The sequence below is a fragment of the Haliotis rufescens genome, unplaced genomic scaffold, assembly GCF_023055435.1.
Source record: "Haliotis rufescens isolate VD_foot unplaced genomic scaffold, xgHalRufe1.0.p SCAF_4, whole genome shotgun sequence".
Taxonomy (NCBI): Eukaryota; Metazoa; Mollusca; class Gastropoda; order Lepetellida; family Haliotidae; genus Haliotis; species Haliotis rufescens.
Window position 1 is genome coordinate 59,824,438 of NW_025964112.1, and position 15,486 is coordinate 59,839,923.

Consider the following 15,486-nt stretch of genomic DNA (forward strand, 5'->3'; position numbering starts at 1 on the left):
TTATCACCTTTGGTAATGAATCATGTTGCACTTTGCCAAAGCATATAAAGTGCGATGCAGATTTTAATGGGGATCTACAAGGCAGGGACGCGTTCCACAAAGCGATCTTAGTGCTACGACTGTCGTAAGTCAGTGTTAAAGAATGGGAGTTACGACTGACTTAGCCCTAAGATAGCTTTGTGGAACGGGTCCAGGAGAGCAACTAGGCTTATTTTAACTGTAAGCAAAACCAATTTCACGAGGGACCGCAAGGGGAGTTTGGGGTCATACGCGCCCCAAGAATTCATAAAAAATTGGATGCTCTAATTCGTGCATTTTGGGACCGTGTGCGTTAGATTTTATTTGTAAACAAATGTGGTAATCTATGATGACAAATGAAATTTGAACATTAAAATAATCGATAATCTTTTTTTAATGTGTATTTTCATGTTCATTCGTAGCATATGATGGTTATTTATTTTTTCATATTTTAACGCGAGCCGACCTATCATTATAATGAAAATAATTGTGAGAGCGCGGTTTGCTTACGTCACATACCATCTACCTATAAGATCCTAAAATGCGCAAAGATTCCGATTTTCAAGTAAGACAATAAATATCACGTTCGACCGTGTAGAGTTTGAATTAATAATTTACTGCATAAATGGTAAACTGAGGTTTAAATGTGCTAAAAATGTGGTTTGTTTTAGGTATACATTTGTAGGGGGTGTTTTATAGGTGTAAGCAATTGCTTTTCTGCTACAGTGGTAGTTACGCCCCTGTTAGGAAAATACGATGGAACAGCCCGTAGCTCCGTGCAACGACAAGTCAATATTAAAATCGTTTAGAGGAAGCGTCACAGAAATACGACTACCACAGCAAATATTGTGAATATTATCCTTAATCTGTACTCAAGGTTAAATAACCATGATAATGATCTTACGTTTCATAACGTATTTACTTGCATGCCCGAAGGAAGGAATTTCAAAGTGGGGGGAAAGGATCGATACACGTCAATAACATGTTTATTACACCGTGCGTTTGAACATGATATTTTCATGCCTTTTTAGATACCATATGTTCTACACATACATATGTTCTACACATACATATGTGTATGGTATGTAAGATAAAGAATACATAATATTATATAACCCATGCTTTTCGCAAAAGCCTACTAGTCGTAAAAGCTGACTTGTAAAAGCCGATCGGGGGGTCAGGCTCGCTGACTTGGTTGATGCCTGTCATCGTATACCAATTGCATGGATCGATGCTCATGATGTAAATCACTGGATTGTCTGGTCCAGACTCGATTATTTACAGACCGCCGTCATATAACTGGAATATTGCCGAGTGCGGCGTTAAACAACAAACAAACAATGTTTAATGAAATGAGTCTTTTCGCATTACATCAGGACATGTACATGCCATCTAACACACGAGAATGTGACCCTGTCACTAAAGAATGGGGGAGCGAAACGTGTTCAGTATCAATTATGAAATACCTGAATACGCAAAGAGGCACGTGCGTTGACAAAACTAGCCAAATAATGACAGGTTGCACGGGAGGCCGTTCTTTGAGCGAAACCTAAAAATTAAACTATTTTTAAAACTTTCTGCAAAGCGACATACCTTGTTTCTTCGGAGGACAGAATATTGCTTAGTGAGGCGCTAAACAAACAAACAAACAAACAAATAGATACAAATAATTCAAAGTATGATCAATAAGGACTTATGTAGTTTGTTGACTTGTTGACAAAAATACAAAATTCATATTCTGCTTCGCAATATCTGTGATATTTGCATTGCTTACGGCGAGAGATCTGTTTGTAGTCATTCCCCAGTAGATATATATTGTACAGCATTTCGAAGGGAAAGAAAGGTTCCGGCTTGACTACCCGCTGGCATTTTTGCATGGAGTCACTTCCAGACTACACGTGTGGCTACTCTCTGTAGAATTGGGCTTCACCCATGGTGCCCATGTACGGAATTGAACACGAGCCTTTCGCGTGACGACGAACGCTTCAACCACAAACTCCCCAACCGCCACCGCTGGGTGAGTGCTCTCATTCGGAATTAACACCTTGCACAGGTAGCAAAATGTGCGTGACATTAATGTGTGTCAGTACAAGCAGCAGCAATATTAATTTGATCAAGTGGAGAGTGGGCCACAAGGGTCTATTTGCCTTAAATCCAATATTTTAGTGCCACACCATATTACTCTTGGAATGACGCTTCCATTAAACTTGGCAGTGCTGTTTATCCCACAACACCATTCAAAAATGAAAGCAAATGTCAAATGACGTTTACTGGGAAAAACAATATGTCTAAGGCTGGACTTCCTTATGTATATCATCTGTGTAAAATTTGGGGATATGACATTTAGTCAAGAAGTCATCTTCCCGAGGCAAGGGAGTTAACTGACTCTAAAAGTCCAGTTTCCATCCTTGTCGAACGAGGCTGGAATTCCTGGGCTCGATCGTAGCGCCACCAGTGGCTATTACCAGTTATGTCCCTCCTAAGCCCCTCCCATTGATCAGTCAGATTCCACCTCTCGACCGAAATCTGCACGACAGTTTACGAAACGGATTTCGATTTCGGTGGGCGATTTTGATTGGACTATGCATAGACTCGTTAGTCCAGCAAAAATGTAACTCCATAATACCAGCCTAGTTCGGCAAGGGTGGAAACTGGACTTTTATAGTCAGTTAACTCCCTTGCCTCGGGGAGATGTCAAGAAGTAGGCCTTCCCTCGGCACCAATTGTGCTCCCTTTCTTGGCGATCTGTTTCTTTATGCATATTCAAATGTCCCTCAGTCACCTTTCCCTTTGAGTGTAGCAATATTCCAGTGTGTTACTTTTCACAACTTTTGAGGTACAATCGAGCATGCTCTGTCTTCGAAACTTTCAAACACCTCGACGTCGGTACACTCGAATCCGTCCATCGCTGTGGCTGGGGTGAAAACGAGACTCGTCAATGAATAGAACTTGTCCCCGCTGCATGGCCGTCCAGCGTAGACGCTGTCTGCGCCACTGTAGACGTGCTTGACGGTGGTTTCCTGTCAAAACGGGACGTCTGGCGGTTCTTCTGGCGACAATCCCTGCACATCTGAGGCGACGACGTACGGTTTGTAAAGATATTCGTCGAAGGCCAGGGATGCTTCTTGCAGTCACTGTTGCTGGCTGGAATCGATTTCGTAGGTGTGTTGTTCGAATCCAGTTGTCTTGTCGATTATTGGTTACGCGTGGCCTGCCACTCCAAGGATGGTCTCTGACTGCATTCGTCTGTTGCCAACGTTACCATAAACACCAAATGGTGTTTCTGTGGACGTTAAATTGTCTTGCAACATCACGTTGACTCGATCCTGCAACAAGCATACCAATGGCTCGCAGACGCTCATTTTCGGACAGGCGTGGCATTTCGTAATGTTGTTGAATAATTGCGTAATTTTGTTGTTGTCAGCACGATGCTTAACAATGCATATGGAATCCCGTTAACGCACATATTTTTATACCCATCCTGGGTAGTGAAATGCATGGGGCTTGCATTAAAGCTTGAATTATGCTTTTCTGTAGCAGTTGCGTTTTTGTGACTTGATTCCAAACATGTACTACAATATTGTAAACCAAACTTAAATTGTTTGAAAAATACACTAAATTGTGCAAAGTTAATCGTTCTACACAGGCTTGAAGATAAGTATGAATGGAAACAGGGCTGTGAATCACTCCCTGCTAATAAAATTAAACGTCTAGAATTATTCAAAAAGCAAAACAACTGATGATCATATGATAACCCCAATTTTGTACACCTCTTTACATTGGCCTGGAGAACATAGTGTGAACGATGTCACTCGATAGGGATTTGATAGTTTTGCTGACAGATGAAACTGACGAAGCAGTCGACTGTGCCATGACTGATGCAGTGGAAACCGGATTCAAGGCGACAGGTGGTCGAAGCACTTTATCAATCCCCCAACCGTGTAGATCTACTGACCGAAAGGTTACTTTAATTTCTGTCTTGGAATTCCGAAATGGTAGAATGGTAATTTGGACGTTTGTATGCCCTGACATCAACATGATGCGAGTCGGGGCAATGTCACTTTTCAGCATTTATTATTTAAATGCTTTCTACTGCTGTGGTTGATGCTGCCCTTGTCGGAAACAAAATTGGATCCGCAACCATGTTCCTCAAGCATGTTCCATGAGCCAAGCTTATTATGACCAACTTGCTGTCGTTTGAACCATATTTGGCCGTCTAGAGGCTTGCAGAAATCAGCTGGTCTGACTGATATGAATTTCATGTATGCTTCAATAGGACACGGGTCTGGATTATCAGGAATGGCCCAAACACGGAGGGAGTTTCCGGTCATCTCTGATATTTGATCCTGTGCGCGTTTTGGTTTGTCGTTCATTCATCTCCATGGAAACAGTACCATGAGTGTCCCCGATCCGTTTACCGCAAATGTCTCCCCAATACCTTTGTCTATGTGTTATCACCGATCGCATTTCGGTATACGATGTTGTTCCACCACAGCAGGTTCAATAAGGATTCGGGATTGGATGTACCTAGTTGACCAGGTGACCACAGTTTGTTTTCCAATTCACCATCGGATATTGCTCCCGCATTGTACAGCAAGTTGCCCTCGCCTTCTGTTTATGTCAGTTTCTGTTTCTGTTTAGATGTCAGTACTTCGAGACACTGTCGAAAATAGGCCCTTACACACACACAGAGATTCCTTTGTCTGAGATAACGATCAAAGCTCGATAGCAGGGATCTCAGGCTTGTGGGTTCATATTCTTGTCTGTTTGTTTAACTTACTCCAGTAGGCGACTATGTTTGTCGTAAAAGGCTACTGACGGGATCGGGCGGTCAGGCTCGCTGACTTGGTTGATGCATGTCATCGATCCCAATTGCGTGGATCGATGCTCATGATCTCAATCACTGGATTGTCTGGTCCAGACTCGATTATTTTACAGACCGCAGTCATATAGCTGGAATATTGCAGAGTGCGGCGTTAAACAACAAACAAACAAACAAAAAACAAAACTTTACAAAGAAAAACATTCAGTTCTTGAGTTGGGATGGTTTCAAGTTCACGGAAATCCTTTTCAAAAGTGGTCTTTTAATTTTCTTAGATTTGTGTCATATTTTGTTTTGATCGATGTATTGATCGTCAGACCTTTATCGAAATCTTTGGGTTCTCGTTTAGGTCCATCAAAAAATCGTCATTTAAGATATCGTCAATCACATTTTGTTGTTGATCTACACCAGATTCGTTATTGTCATACGTCATTGATGCTGTCTCTGGCACAATTGTAAAATTAATCGAAAACGGGACACTTGGATGATTGTTCTGGCTTCGTCCGATTCGCGAAGTCACAGACCGATCCTAATAACGGTTGCATAACTTTGAGAACTCTTCCCTTTGTTTTCCAATGATTTTTCATAAAAGAGATGACATGAATAGGCGAAAGTGTAGCCCTATTTTCGACTGCTACTATCGTCTCCAGTGTAAACAACTCTCACTTAAATATTTGTTTAACAAAATATACAACAAACTCGCAGATATACTAAATGTTACCATGTTTTATCAAGTACTTCAATCCTACTGGTTAGCCAGGATAAGATGAGTTGTGACCTGACAATTAACCCCGTATGACTATGTATGAGGTCCGCCCACTGGCGCGTACCATTGTGAAGAAAGGTCTGCGAAAAGACGTACGATGGATTTGTGCTCGGCTAACAAAGAGTTCTAGTGGCGAGTTCAATAGCACGTAATAGTACGTGCTGATGTGACGTACCCGATGAGTGTGATTACGGTGACAGCAACTTAGCACAGGTAACATCAACTAAGAAGTATCCCTGACAATGAAGAGAAATCGTTGCATCAAAAAGGGTATGCTTTCTTTTACCCCAGAGAACACTACTGAATAGTGTCATGTCATTCCTCCAAGGCTGGAGGCTGCAATAGTTGACTGATTAATCCCACGTACATTCTTTCTCCTTGTAATTTATGAACTTACAGGCAAATTCTCAAGCCTGAGAATGGATGATTTGGCCATGCTTACCTTACTTCGACATGTTTATTTTTTGTAATTAAATTTCCATTCTTTCTCCTTGTAATTAATGAATTTATAGGCAAATTCTCAAGACTCAGAATGGATGATTTGGCCATGCTTACCTTACTTTGACATGTTTATTGTTTGTAATTAAATTCTATCAAACATCTTTTGGAGAATCGGGAGCGTATCAATGCATACACTGCACGTGCATACCCTTTCTACCCTTAACCAACCAAATATATTCACCCAAAATCTGCGCACCGCCTACTTGTCTCAAACGCGTTTTGTGAGTTAGTTCAACTTTTCCTGGCTGGCCAGTAGAATGACAATCCCGGCATCCCGTTAATATGATTGTCAAAGTTATGAATGAAAAAAACTATTTTCGTTAGTTTGTAGTAACATTTTATGAATGAAAAGAAAGTAGTCCGTCATCAGGGTCGCTGGGGTCAAAGATGCTTATTAACCTCACACTCCGTCGCAGTGGTGACTCAGCATAACACCACTGCCACAGGCTAATTTGCGTATCACGTGACCGGACTTTTCTCTTGTTTGTAAACAAACGCGCTTTTTCAGAAATCAGTATAGAACGGACTAATGCAAGTATTTGGGGGCGCTTTACATATTGTTTTGCATAACTGTATAGATATGCTACTACAACTGCGACAGTGAGTTGCATGACAATATATATTTATGCATCAAAGTGACCGTGTCGCTAGCTCTCCGTTGGGCTTCGATGACAGCACGTGGAGCCGTACAACCAATGTAAACATAGGATAACTACGCAAAAACAAGTAGATTTTTACGTATTTGCATACTTTCTCAATAAAAGTTAACCATTCTTTAACATTTGTTTATGAAAATGTGTAGACTTGTCAAACATGAAACGGATGAAAAGCATATGCAATATCTTGAATGGACTGTGAAAGATGTGACGAATCGTCACATGGCGCTGGCCTGTGGCAGAGGTACTATGCTAGCTGGCTGCCGGCCGCATGGAACTCTGGGTAGGAGAGTGTATTAACCTATCAGCTAAAGTGTACTGCACATGAATTGATATTTGCGCTGGTGCACATACGATTTTTATTAAGTCTGTAATATCTAATAAGTTACATTTTTCACATACATGTAGGTTAGAAATAACCGAGTAAATAAAACCGTATGTGCGCTAGAGTAAATATCAATTCACGTACATGAGTGTATTGTCGACGTCATCCGGGCGGCATTGCCGACGTCATTCGAATTTTATTGCGACGAAAGGTCGGAATAACGTCACACGAGAAACGGCGTCATGGATAATACGTCATTCGAAGATAGTGGTTTTCTAAGACGGCGGTCGTGATCAGTGAATTTTTTCTAAAGGGGAGCTTTATTCAGAAATAATGAGTAATAAAGAAATTATTACACTCGCATATGTGCCAGATCTAACTTTAAGGAAACTCGTTTAAGAATTCATGTATTACCCCCGCTCTCGCTGGGAAAATACAAGAATTCTGACACAAATTTCGTAAAATCAGTATGACAAACATGCTTGTATGACAATCGCTATGTTACATGAGTTACGGCTAGAACAGTTAGGTAAAATTTAGGCACTACAAACAGTTCTATCCCATCATGAAACGTACATCACTTGTGTAGATTGAAGGGTTCTATACATTACTTCAGCAATATCGGGTTGGGTGCGCAATGATGTGTTCTGTGAGAAATGTTTTTTAATTGTTAAGCATTTAACCAACATAGAAACGGTATTTAGCTGTGTACAGAATTAACCGGCGTTAAGACTGAATGTTCTGTTTGGCATCTTACCAGCTCTTGTGTTATAGACTTCAGCATTTCTAATGTGTGCATGGGATCCAGAGAGTGATTATCACATAAAATCATAACTGAAATAGGTGATGTGTTTTCAACATTGTTCACTTTAATGAAGACAATTACAAATACGATATTTGGAATGTCTAAGACAGCCTCTGGACAATGTTACTGTGCTCGCTGAGGTGTTTTACACAAAACTAAACATAATGAGTGAGTCCGGCCAGTACAGTAGGAAAATACAACACTCTTGAGACTCACGTGCCTTCTGTACAATATATTATCACTACCATCTTTGTAGATACAAAATTGTAACTTTCCTTCTTTAGATATATTTAGGGGGCACAGGTGGCCCAGTCGTCTAAGGCGCCGCGATTCCCTGTGCAGAGATGCACGCCAGAAACCTATGATTGTGGGTTCGAATCCCTGTTTGGCCCGATTATGTTTCTAGGTTTGTCAGCACCATACCCGTGCTGGTGGGTTTTACCGAAGTGATAAACGTTTGAGACCTGCATCACTTCGGACTCTCCTCCCACATTTAGCTGACACGCCGTGATATAACTGGAATACTGTTAAAAGTGGCGTTAAACCCAACTCACTCACACGATATATTTAGTAGTGTATACATTCTATTGAAGAGATACAGAATAATGAACATCGATATATCTTGACACCAAAGCGCCTAGTCAATCCCCTAAACGTCAATCTCACAGAGAGCATGTAACTTCCCCTTTACGGCATAGGCACCCCATACGCCAGAAAAAAACATCTTGCCATAAATCTGACCAGTTGCATTCTCCATTGCGGGATTCCAGTTGGTGTAGAGCCCAAGATACTGTCCGTTTGTCCAGCGCCAAGCAACATCGATGTTAGCACGTTCGAGACCGATCCACACAGTTCTGTCTGTAGACATTAAAAAAGTCGTGCTGTGAATTTGTGATTTAATGCCCATATTGTGTTGTACATATAAAGCAACATGCATGAAATCCAGGCCATGATAACAGGTTACCATTGAATGAAGTGAATTATCGCGAATCGCTCACCTTAGTAATCGTTCACCAATACCACAAAGAAAAATAATGCCAGAAGAATTTGTTTTTCGCCACACTCAGCAACATCATAACGAACCTGGGCTGCTTTGTAAATACATTTGTGACACATGTAGATTAACATGACGTGACATAATAAGTCAAAACATGAGTACGTGTCACGAGGGTATTGACAACCATTCTCTGTGAGAGAAAAACAACGTGCCTTAGGATTGTCCCATTGAGTCCCGTCTGTATATTACATATATCAGGGGGGCGGTGGCGTAGCCTGTTGGTTAAAGCGTTCGCTCGACACGTCAAATACCTGGGTTCGATTCCCGACATGGGTACAATGTGTGAAGCCCATTTCTGGTGTCCCCCGCCGTGATATTGCTGGAATATTGCTAAAATGGGGGTAAAACCATACTCACTCACTGACATATATCAGGTGATATTAAGAGTTGCACTTACCGTTTGCAACAATGGAAGCTTGTTTGTTGTCCTCCTCAGATCTTATGAAGGCGAGATGTCCTGAGTTCTCCATACACAGTTTCTTGGCGTCTGGAAAACGCATGCTTGAAGATGTATGCCCCCTGAGACACTGGTTTGTGAAACGACTGTAGATGTAGGTGGCGGGACAAGCACCTGGAAGAAGACAGTTGTACGTTTTAACTTCGCAAGACATATTAGAATTCGGTATGTTCTTTTAAACTTGTTTTTAGTCTAGACTTGATAAACAATCTTGGAAAGTGTGCTGTATTGAAAAGTGCAGGTTCTGTTCATGAGAGTCATGATCTAAAATCAGGATTACATCTGAACTCTAAAAATCATTTTAATTAGCCTCTTTGTGTATGAGGAGATAAGGCTTTAAATTTTCCAAAACTGAAGAAGACGTTTTCAAATTTTTTTTAGAATAATAGAATTGTGTTTATTTATAAGACGATTCTCAAATATTTTCAATGTTACATTATTCTATTTAAATTTTACTGGCATGAACAAATCTGAAACCAAAGCTGCTGCAAATCATATCAATGTCTAACATTCCTGAACCTTGCAGTTTTTTCGCAGAAAATGAAGCTGGATCTTTTCACAAAGTGTCAGTATTATTTCTTCAGCGGGTGTGCAAGTGAAGACGTTAACTTACGGACAGATTGAAGGAAAGAGGACGGATAACGCACTTAAACCTTTTGTATATTTGACAGAATGCATCTGTGGGAGGTCACTTATACTTGTCGTATATCTGATGAAGTGTTGCTAAGTTGAATCATAATCTACAATTGATTAAATATGGTCAGAAATACCCTTTTTATTTTTATAGATATACTAAATCAAGCGTGTTTATGTCTCGTATCCAGAAGGTTACAACAACCACCCGTCATCCTGTATCAACAGGGCGTTGCAGAGGCTATATTTGACATTAGGTAAACATGCTAGAAAGTGTTTTTGATGAAAGAGATAATGACATTAAAACTTTAAAACGTCTAATTAAAGATTCAGTCCATTTTCAATGGCAGGAAAGGGAGAAATTAGAGGTAGAAATGAAATGAGTTATTAAAAAAGTACTTTCAGTGACGCAGTTTAGCTTCATCTTCTTCCAAGTTTGATGTGTACGTTTCAGTAGAAAATGTTAACAATTGTGAAGTAAAAGAATACAATTTTGGATGATAACACACTTACTGTTTCTCAGGGAATAGTATTGAACACCACTCCGACCCTGGAGCCGGTGACTTGCACCGTACACATACTTCTCCAGGTAGCAATCATGAGTGTTGACGTCATAAAAGAATGAGGAGCAGTTTGGATGGTTTACACAGGCTTGTGCGCATCCTTCTTTGACGGTTACACGAGGCAAGAATGGGCCAATGTTAGCCACGATGTACCCAGTGAAGAACAAGGAGAATGTGAACATGGCGGTGTCCTGTGCAGCAACGACTTAAGGTTCTCATATGCTGTGGCCTAAGTAAGTACGTCACACAGCTTGATATTGACTATATTTGTGTTTCCATTAACGAGATAAATGCCGTTTTCGCTGAGAGTCCATTTAACTTCATGTCGGAAATAGGATGTGTGCACAGGGTTTTGAAAGAAAACATCAGGCAAGTGAAAAATAGATGTCTCAATTGATCAAGAGTTAAGTGTATTTTTTATTGTTATATATTATCCAGGCAACATGACAGCCTCCATTTTTTTACCTTTTTATATCAACAAACCATATCAACTTTCAGCAATAGTTAATGAGCTTGAAATGACTTAGGACCGTCATCAATAGCTTATAAGTGTGCTTATACTGGATCAATTGGTTTTTTTGTTGATAATGGAGATGGGTTATGCTCAGGCGTTGACGTTTTTTAAATTAACTTGAACCGGGTCGATGTTTCTATTGGTGTGTGTGGGGTTGGGTGGTGGTGTGCGTGTGTGTGTGTGTGTGTGGTGGGGGGCATGTTATTATTTCAGGGTCCAGTCACATTTCAAATTCTACATATGGACAGAATGTTGTAATTGTCTCTCTATTCACTTAAACATAACAACTGCACAGATGAATGTGATTTTAAAACAATCCATGGATTTAATCGGAAACAAATTGATTGTTAAAGGAATGGGGCGTGGCGGGTCATAGGATTCTCTCCAAATGGATGAGGTTAAAATGTAAATATATACTCCTCAAAAGAAATAAAAGAACACCCGATTCTTTCACATGACGATGGTTAATCTGTCCCAGCTGGTAGGTGTTGTAAAATACAGTCTTCAAATGTGTGTGCGTGCGTGCGTGCGTGCGTGCGTGTGTTTCCATCTGTCTGTGTATGTATGTATGTAGTAGATATTTACACATCTCAAATCAGAACAACCAGACAGTTTAATAAACAAAAAGACTAGTAAAAAAGCTAGTAACTCCCATCAAATGGGCAATTGGGTTCAACAACAAATCGGAAATTATCCGTAGACTTTCTATGGAGTTTTTGCATAATCACGTAAAAGTGGGAGACTTTTCCCTTGTAGTATGTGTGATTCTTGCTATTGTACATGCAAGACATGAATTTATGCAAACTAGATAGCATTCTGTATCTATATCTGAGAAATATATCTACTACAAAAAGTTGAAACTTTCTGGGACAAAAGGCAACACACCTGTGAAAGTTATAGGAGTGGATCACTGAATACCAGCAAATCTTTTTAATGGACGGCATTATGGCCATTATCGCTCAATCGCTTTCTCGTATATTTTTTATCGCTTTCTCGTCTGGTGCTATCGCTTTCTGGTCAGGTGCTATCGCTTTCTGGTCAGGTGCTATCGCATTCTCGTCTGGTGCTATCGCTTTCTCATCTCGTGTTCTCGCTTTATCGCGGCCGTGATTAAAGGCGATAAAGCAATGTCCCCTCTAGGCCACCATACCCTTTCTATATTCATCAGAAACATCTGTCAAAAGCAGAGGCGATTTTACGATTCCAACTATAATCAAGATCATGTGTCTTTCTATCGGTATTAAATATGATGACACTAGGCGTTGGCATAAAGGTGAGCATATCCTGTCCCACCGGTGGCACCCGTCACAAACACGTGCACAGGCAAGTCAACTGACCGCCTGAAAAACAAAGGAACAAAACAAATCCTGCAGATGTCAACCATACAACGTTTTGACAGCTTTATAGAGGCCTTAAATTGTGAAACCTGGGTCAAACTAATTTTTGATAAGAGTCGTTTGACACTCCCTGAGATCTTAGATAGATCAGCAAGAAGCAGAGCACAATTGGTTCCCACGAGGATGCCTACTTCTTGCCTATATGTCTTGCACCAAGATTTTACAGAGATGTTATCAGCTTGTTTTCTCAGTAAACATAAGATGACATTAGTTTTTGGATATGTTGTCTTGATCATTGAAGATAGATGGCGCAAATGCAAACAAATCCTTTGAGTGTTTAAGAATCCACATGGTATTAATTACACTTACCTTCTGTGAATATTGACAGAGCCGTAATTATTACCCATATAATTTATATATATTGGCTACTCTCTCACAACTTCGGTCAGGAGGTCTCCAATTTACACTGAATTTAAACTGAATGCCCAGAGTATTTCAGGGAGATGAAACAGCCTAGTGGAGTCACAAAGTGTGAAACCTTTTCATTGGATCCACGAGATACGGATGGAATAGTTTAAAAAAGCCGAATTTACCCTACCTCACTCACAAGCAAAGTTGTTTCTGTGTGGAGACACAAAATTCTACCCTTACCGTTATCAATGTTCTCGTGTGTGAACTAGATGTCAGGCGTGTCCCAATTGTTATGCTTCTTACCAACACAGAAAACGAATTTAGATGTGTACAGAAGTTTGACCTCTTACTAGCTCTTGTGTGTTATTGAACGCATTGTTGTGTGCATAAGATCGAGAGAGTAATCTTCACACCAAAACATAACTGGAATACTAATACTTGTTTGACATTGTTGACTTTATTCACGACAAATACAGACACTGTGTTTGGAAAGCTAAAGGTAGCCTCTGAACAGTGTTAAGGTGGTTGTTGTAAGTGTTTTGCACAATACTGAACATAATGGGTACATGACTCGTTATCACGCTTTCTGTGCTATATATATCACTACCCTGTTTGTAGAAACAGAATTGTAACGCTCCATCTTCAGACATGGTTGGTAGTTGATATATTATATTCAATACATACATAATACATGAGCATCTATATGCACCAAGGTGCATCGTCATTCACCTCAACGTCAATCTCACAGAGAGCATTTAACTTCCCATTTACGCCATAGGCACCCCATAAGCCAGAAACAAACATCTTGCCATAAATCTGATCAGTTGCATTCTCCATTGCGGGATTCCAGTTGCTGTAGGACCAAAGGGCCTGTCCGTTTGTCCAGCGCCAAGCAACATCGATGTTAGCGCGCTCCAGACCGATCCATACAGTTCTGTCTGTAGACATAAAAAAGTCGTGCTGTGAATTTGTGATTTAATGCCCATATTGTGTTGTACATATAAAGCAGCATGCATGAAATCCATGCCATGATACCAGGTAACCATTGAATGAATTAATGCAAATCGCTCACCTTAGTAATCGTACACTCATACCACAAAATAATGTAAGATTTTGTTTTTCGTCACAGTCCGCAACATCATAACGAACAAGGGCTGCTTGGTAATTACATTTGTGACACACGTGCACCTTGTAGATTAACATGACGTGACATAATAAGTCAAAACATGAGCACGTGTCACGAGGGTATTGACAACCATTCTCTGTGAGAGAAAAACAAAGTGCCTCAGGATTGTCACATTGAGTCCCGTATGTATTTAAATATCAGCGCACAGAGCACTCATGCACAGGGAATGCTGCGCTATACAACTGAATATATTATTATCATCATTACTTACAGATTAAACTTTTTTTAAATGCAGCAAAGAGGGTTCGGGTGATCCTGGCACGGTCAGGCAGGTTTGGCTCGTCATCAGCTCAGGGCCCTTGCCCCCTCTACACGCAGCCCAGACAGCGAATGGGACTTCTCCCAGCGTTGTGTTTTCAAACCCACCCAGAACTTTTCGGAGAATGTGAAGACTCCCCAACACTACAGCCTTCTGCATTACCCAGATTGTCAGAAGGGCTGTATTCCTGGTAGCAAACCCGGGTACTCTCCCAATGTAAGTCAACAGATTGGGAGGTACCAAACCTAAGGCCCCGAGAACAATGGGGAGTCGGGCAACGTGGTGATGCAAGCGTGACATTTCGAAAGCGAGGTCCACATATTTGCCATGTTTTTCCTCAATCTTGTCAATCACATTAGTGTCAAATGGGACAGAATTCAAGTCAATAATATAAATGATTTCATTGGATATATCAAAAAGGACAAGAGCTGGGTTTTGACCTGGATACGTCTGAGACTGTAAATCGGCCTATTCCAAAGAATTTTGTATTTATCATTTTCCATGACGCCTTCTACATATTCCGGGTCGTACCATGGGCGGACCTCTGTGTCAAAACCACAAGCATGGCGAAGACGGTAATAAAATGATCGAACAACTCCATCATGTCGTTTAAGATACTGTGTTTGTGCCAAACCTGGGCATCCACCAAGAATGTGGCAGTCTCATTAAAATCATTACTTAATCTACATTTCATATTTACATTTTGATGCAAAATCACACATTGACGGTTTCGAGTAGGAAGTGACTGGTCCTGAGCAGCAAACAGAAGGCCTTCTGTTTCACTTTTCATGCCAGACGACTTCATCCAAGCAAAGGACTCTGCAGGATTGCTGATCTTCTCAACACAGTGCACATTAACTCGATGCAGTGGTCGTGATAGCCTCTCCTTGAGTCCTTGATATGGCACTTCGCTTAGTGGACAATCATTTCTGTACCGTCCAGCAGAACAGAATCATCAACAAAATCAACACCGACATTGAGATCAGGTGATATTAAGAGTTGCACTTACCGTTTGCAACAATGGAAGCTTGTTTGTTGTCCTCCTCAGATCTTATGAAGGCGAGATGTCCTGAGTTCTCCATACACAGTTTCTTGGCGTCTGGAAAACGCATGCTTGAAGATGTATGCCCTCTGAGACACTGGTTTGTGAAACGACTGTAGATGTAGGTGGCGGGA

At 40.8% G+C, this 15,486-nt stretch overlaps 2 protein-coding genes across 2 annotated transcripts; both read right to left on the bottom strand.

The window, feature by feature from the left end:
• Positions 1-8,385: 8,385 nt before the first annotated feature.
• Positions 8,386-10,785, bottom strand: LOC125372242 (collectin-12-like). The gene is made up of 3 exons (XM_048381529.1): positions 10,554-10,785; positions 9,348-9,521; positions 8,386-8,751 (listed from the first exon to the last, which is right to left on the bottom strand). The coding sequence occupies exons 1-3, from the start codon at positions 10,783-10,785 to the stop codon at positions 8,543-8,545; spliced, it is 615 nt and encodes a 204-aa protein (XP_048237486.1). The 3' UTR covers positions 8,386-8,542.
• A 2,589-nt stretch (positions 10,786-13,374) lies between these two features.
• On the bottom strand, positions 13,375-15,486 carry LOC124115674 (lectin BRA-3-like). Its single transcript, XM_046476746.2, has 2 exons — positions 15,320-15,486; positions 13,375-13,803 (listed from the first exon to the last, which is right to left on the bottom strand). The coding sequence occupies exons 1-2, from the start codon at positions 15,420-15,422 to the stop codon at positions 13,565-13,567; spliced, it is 342 nt and encodes a 113-aa protein (XP_046332702.2). The 5' UTR covers positions 15,423-15,486; the 3' UTR covers positions 13,375-13,564.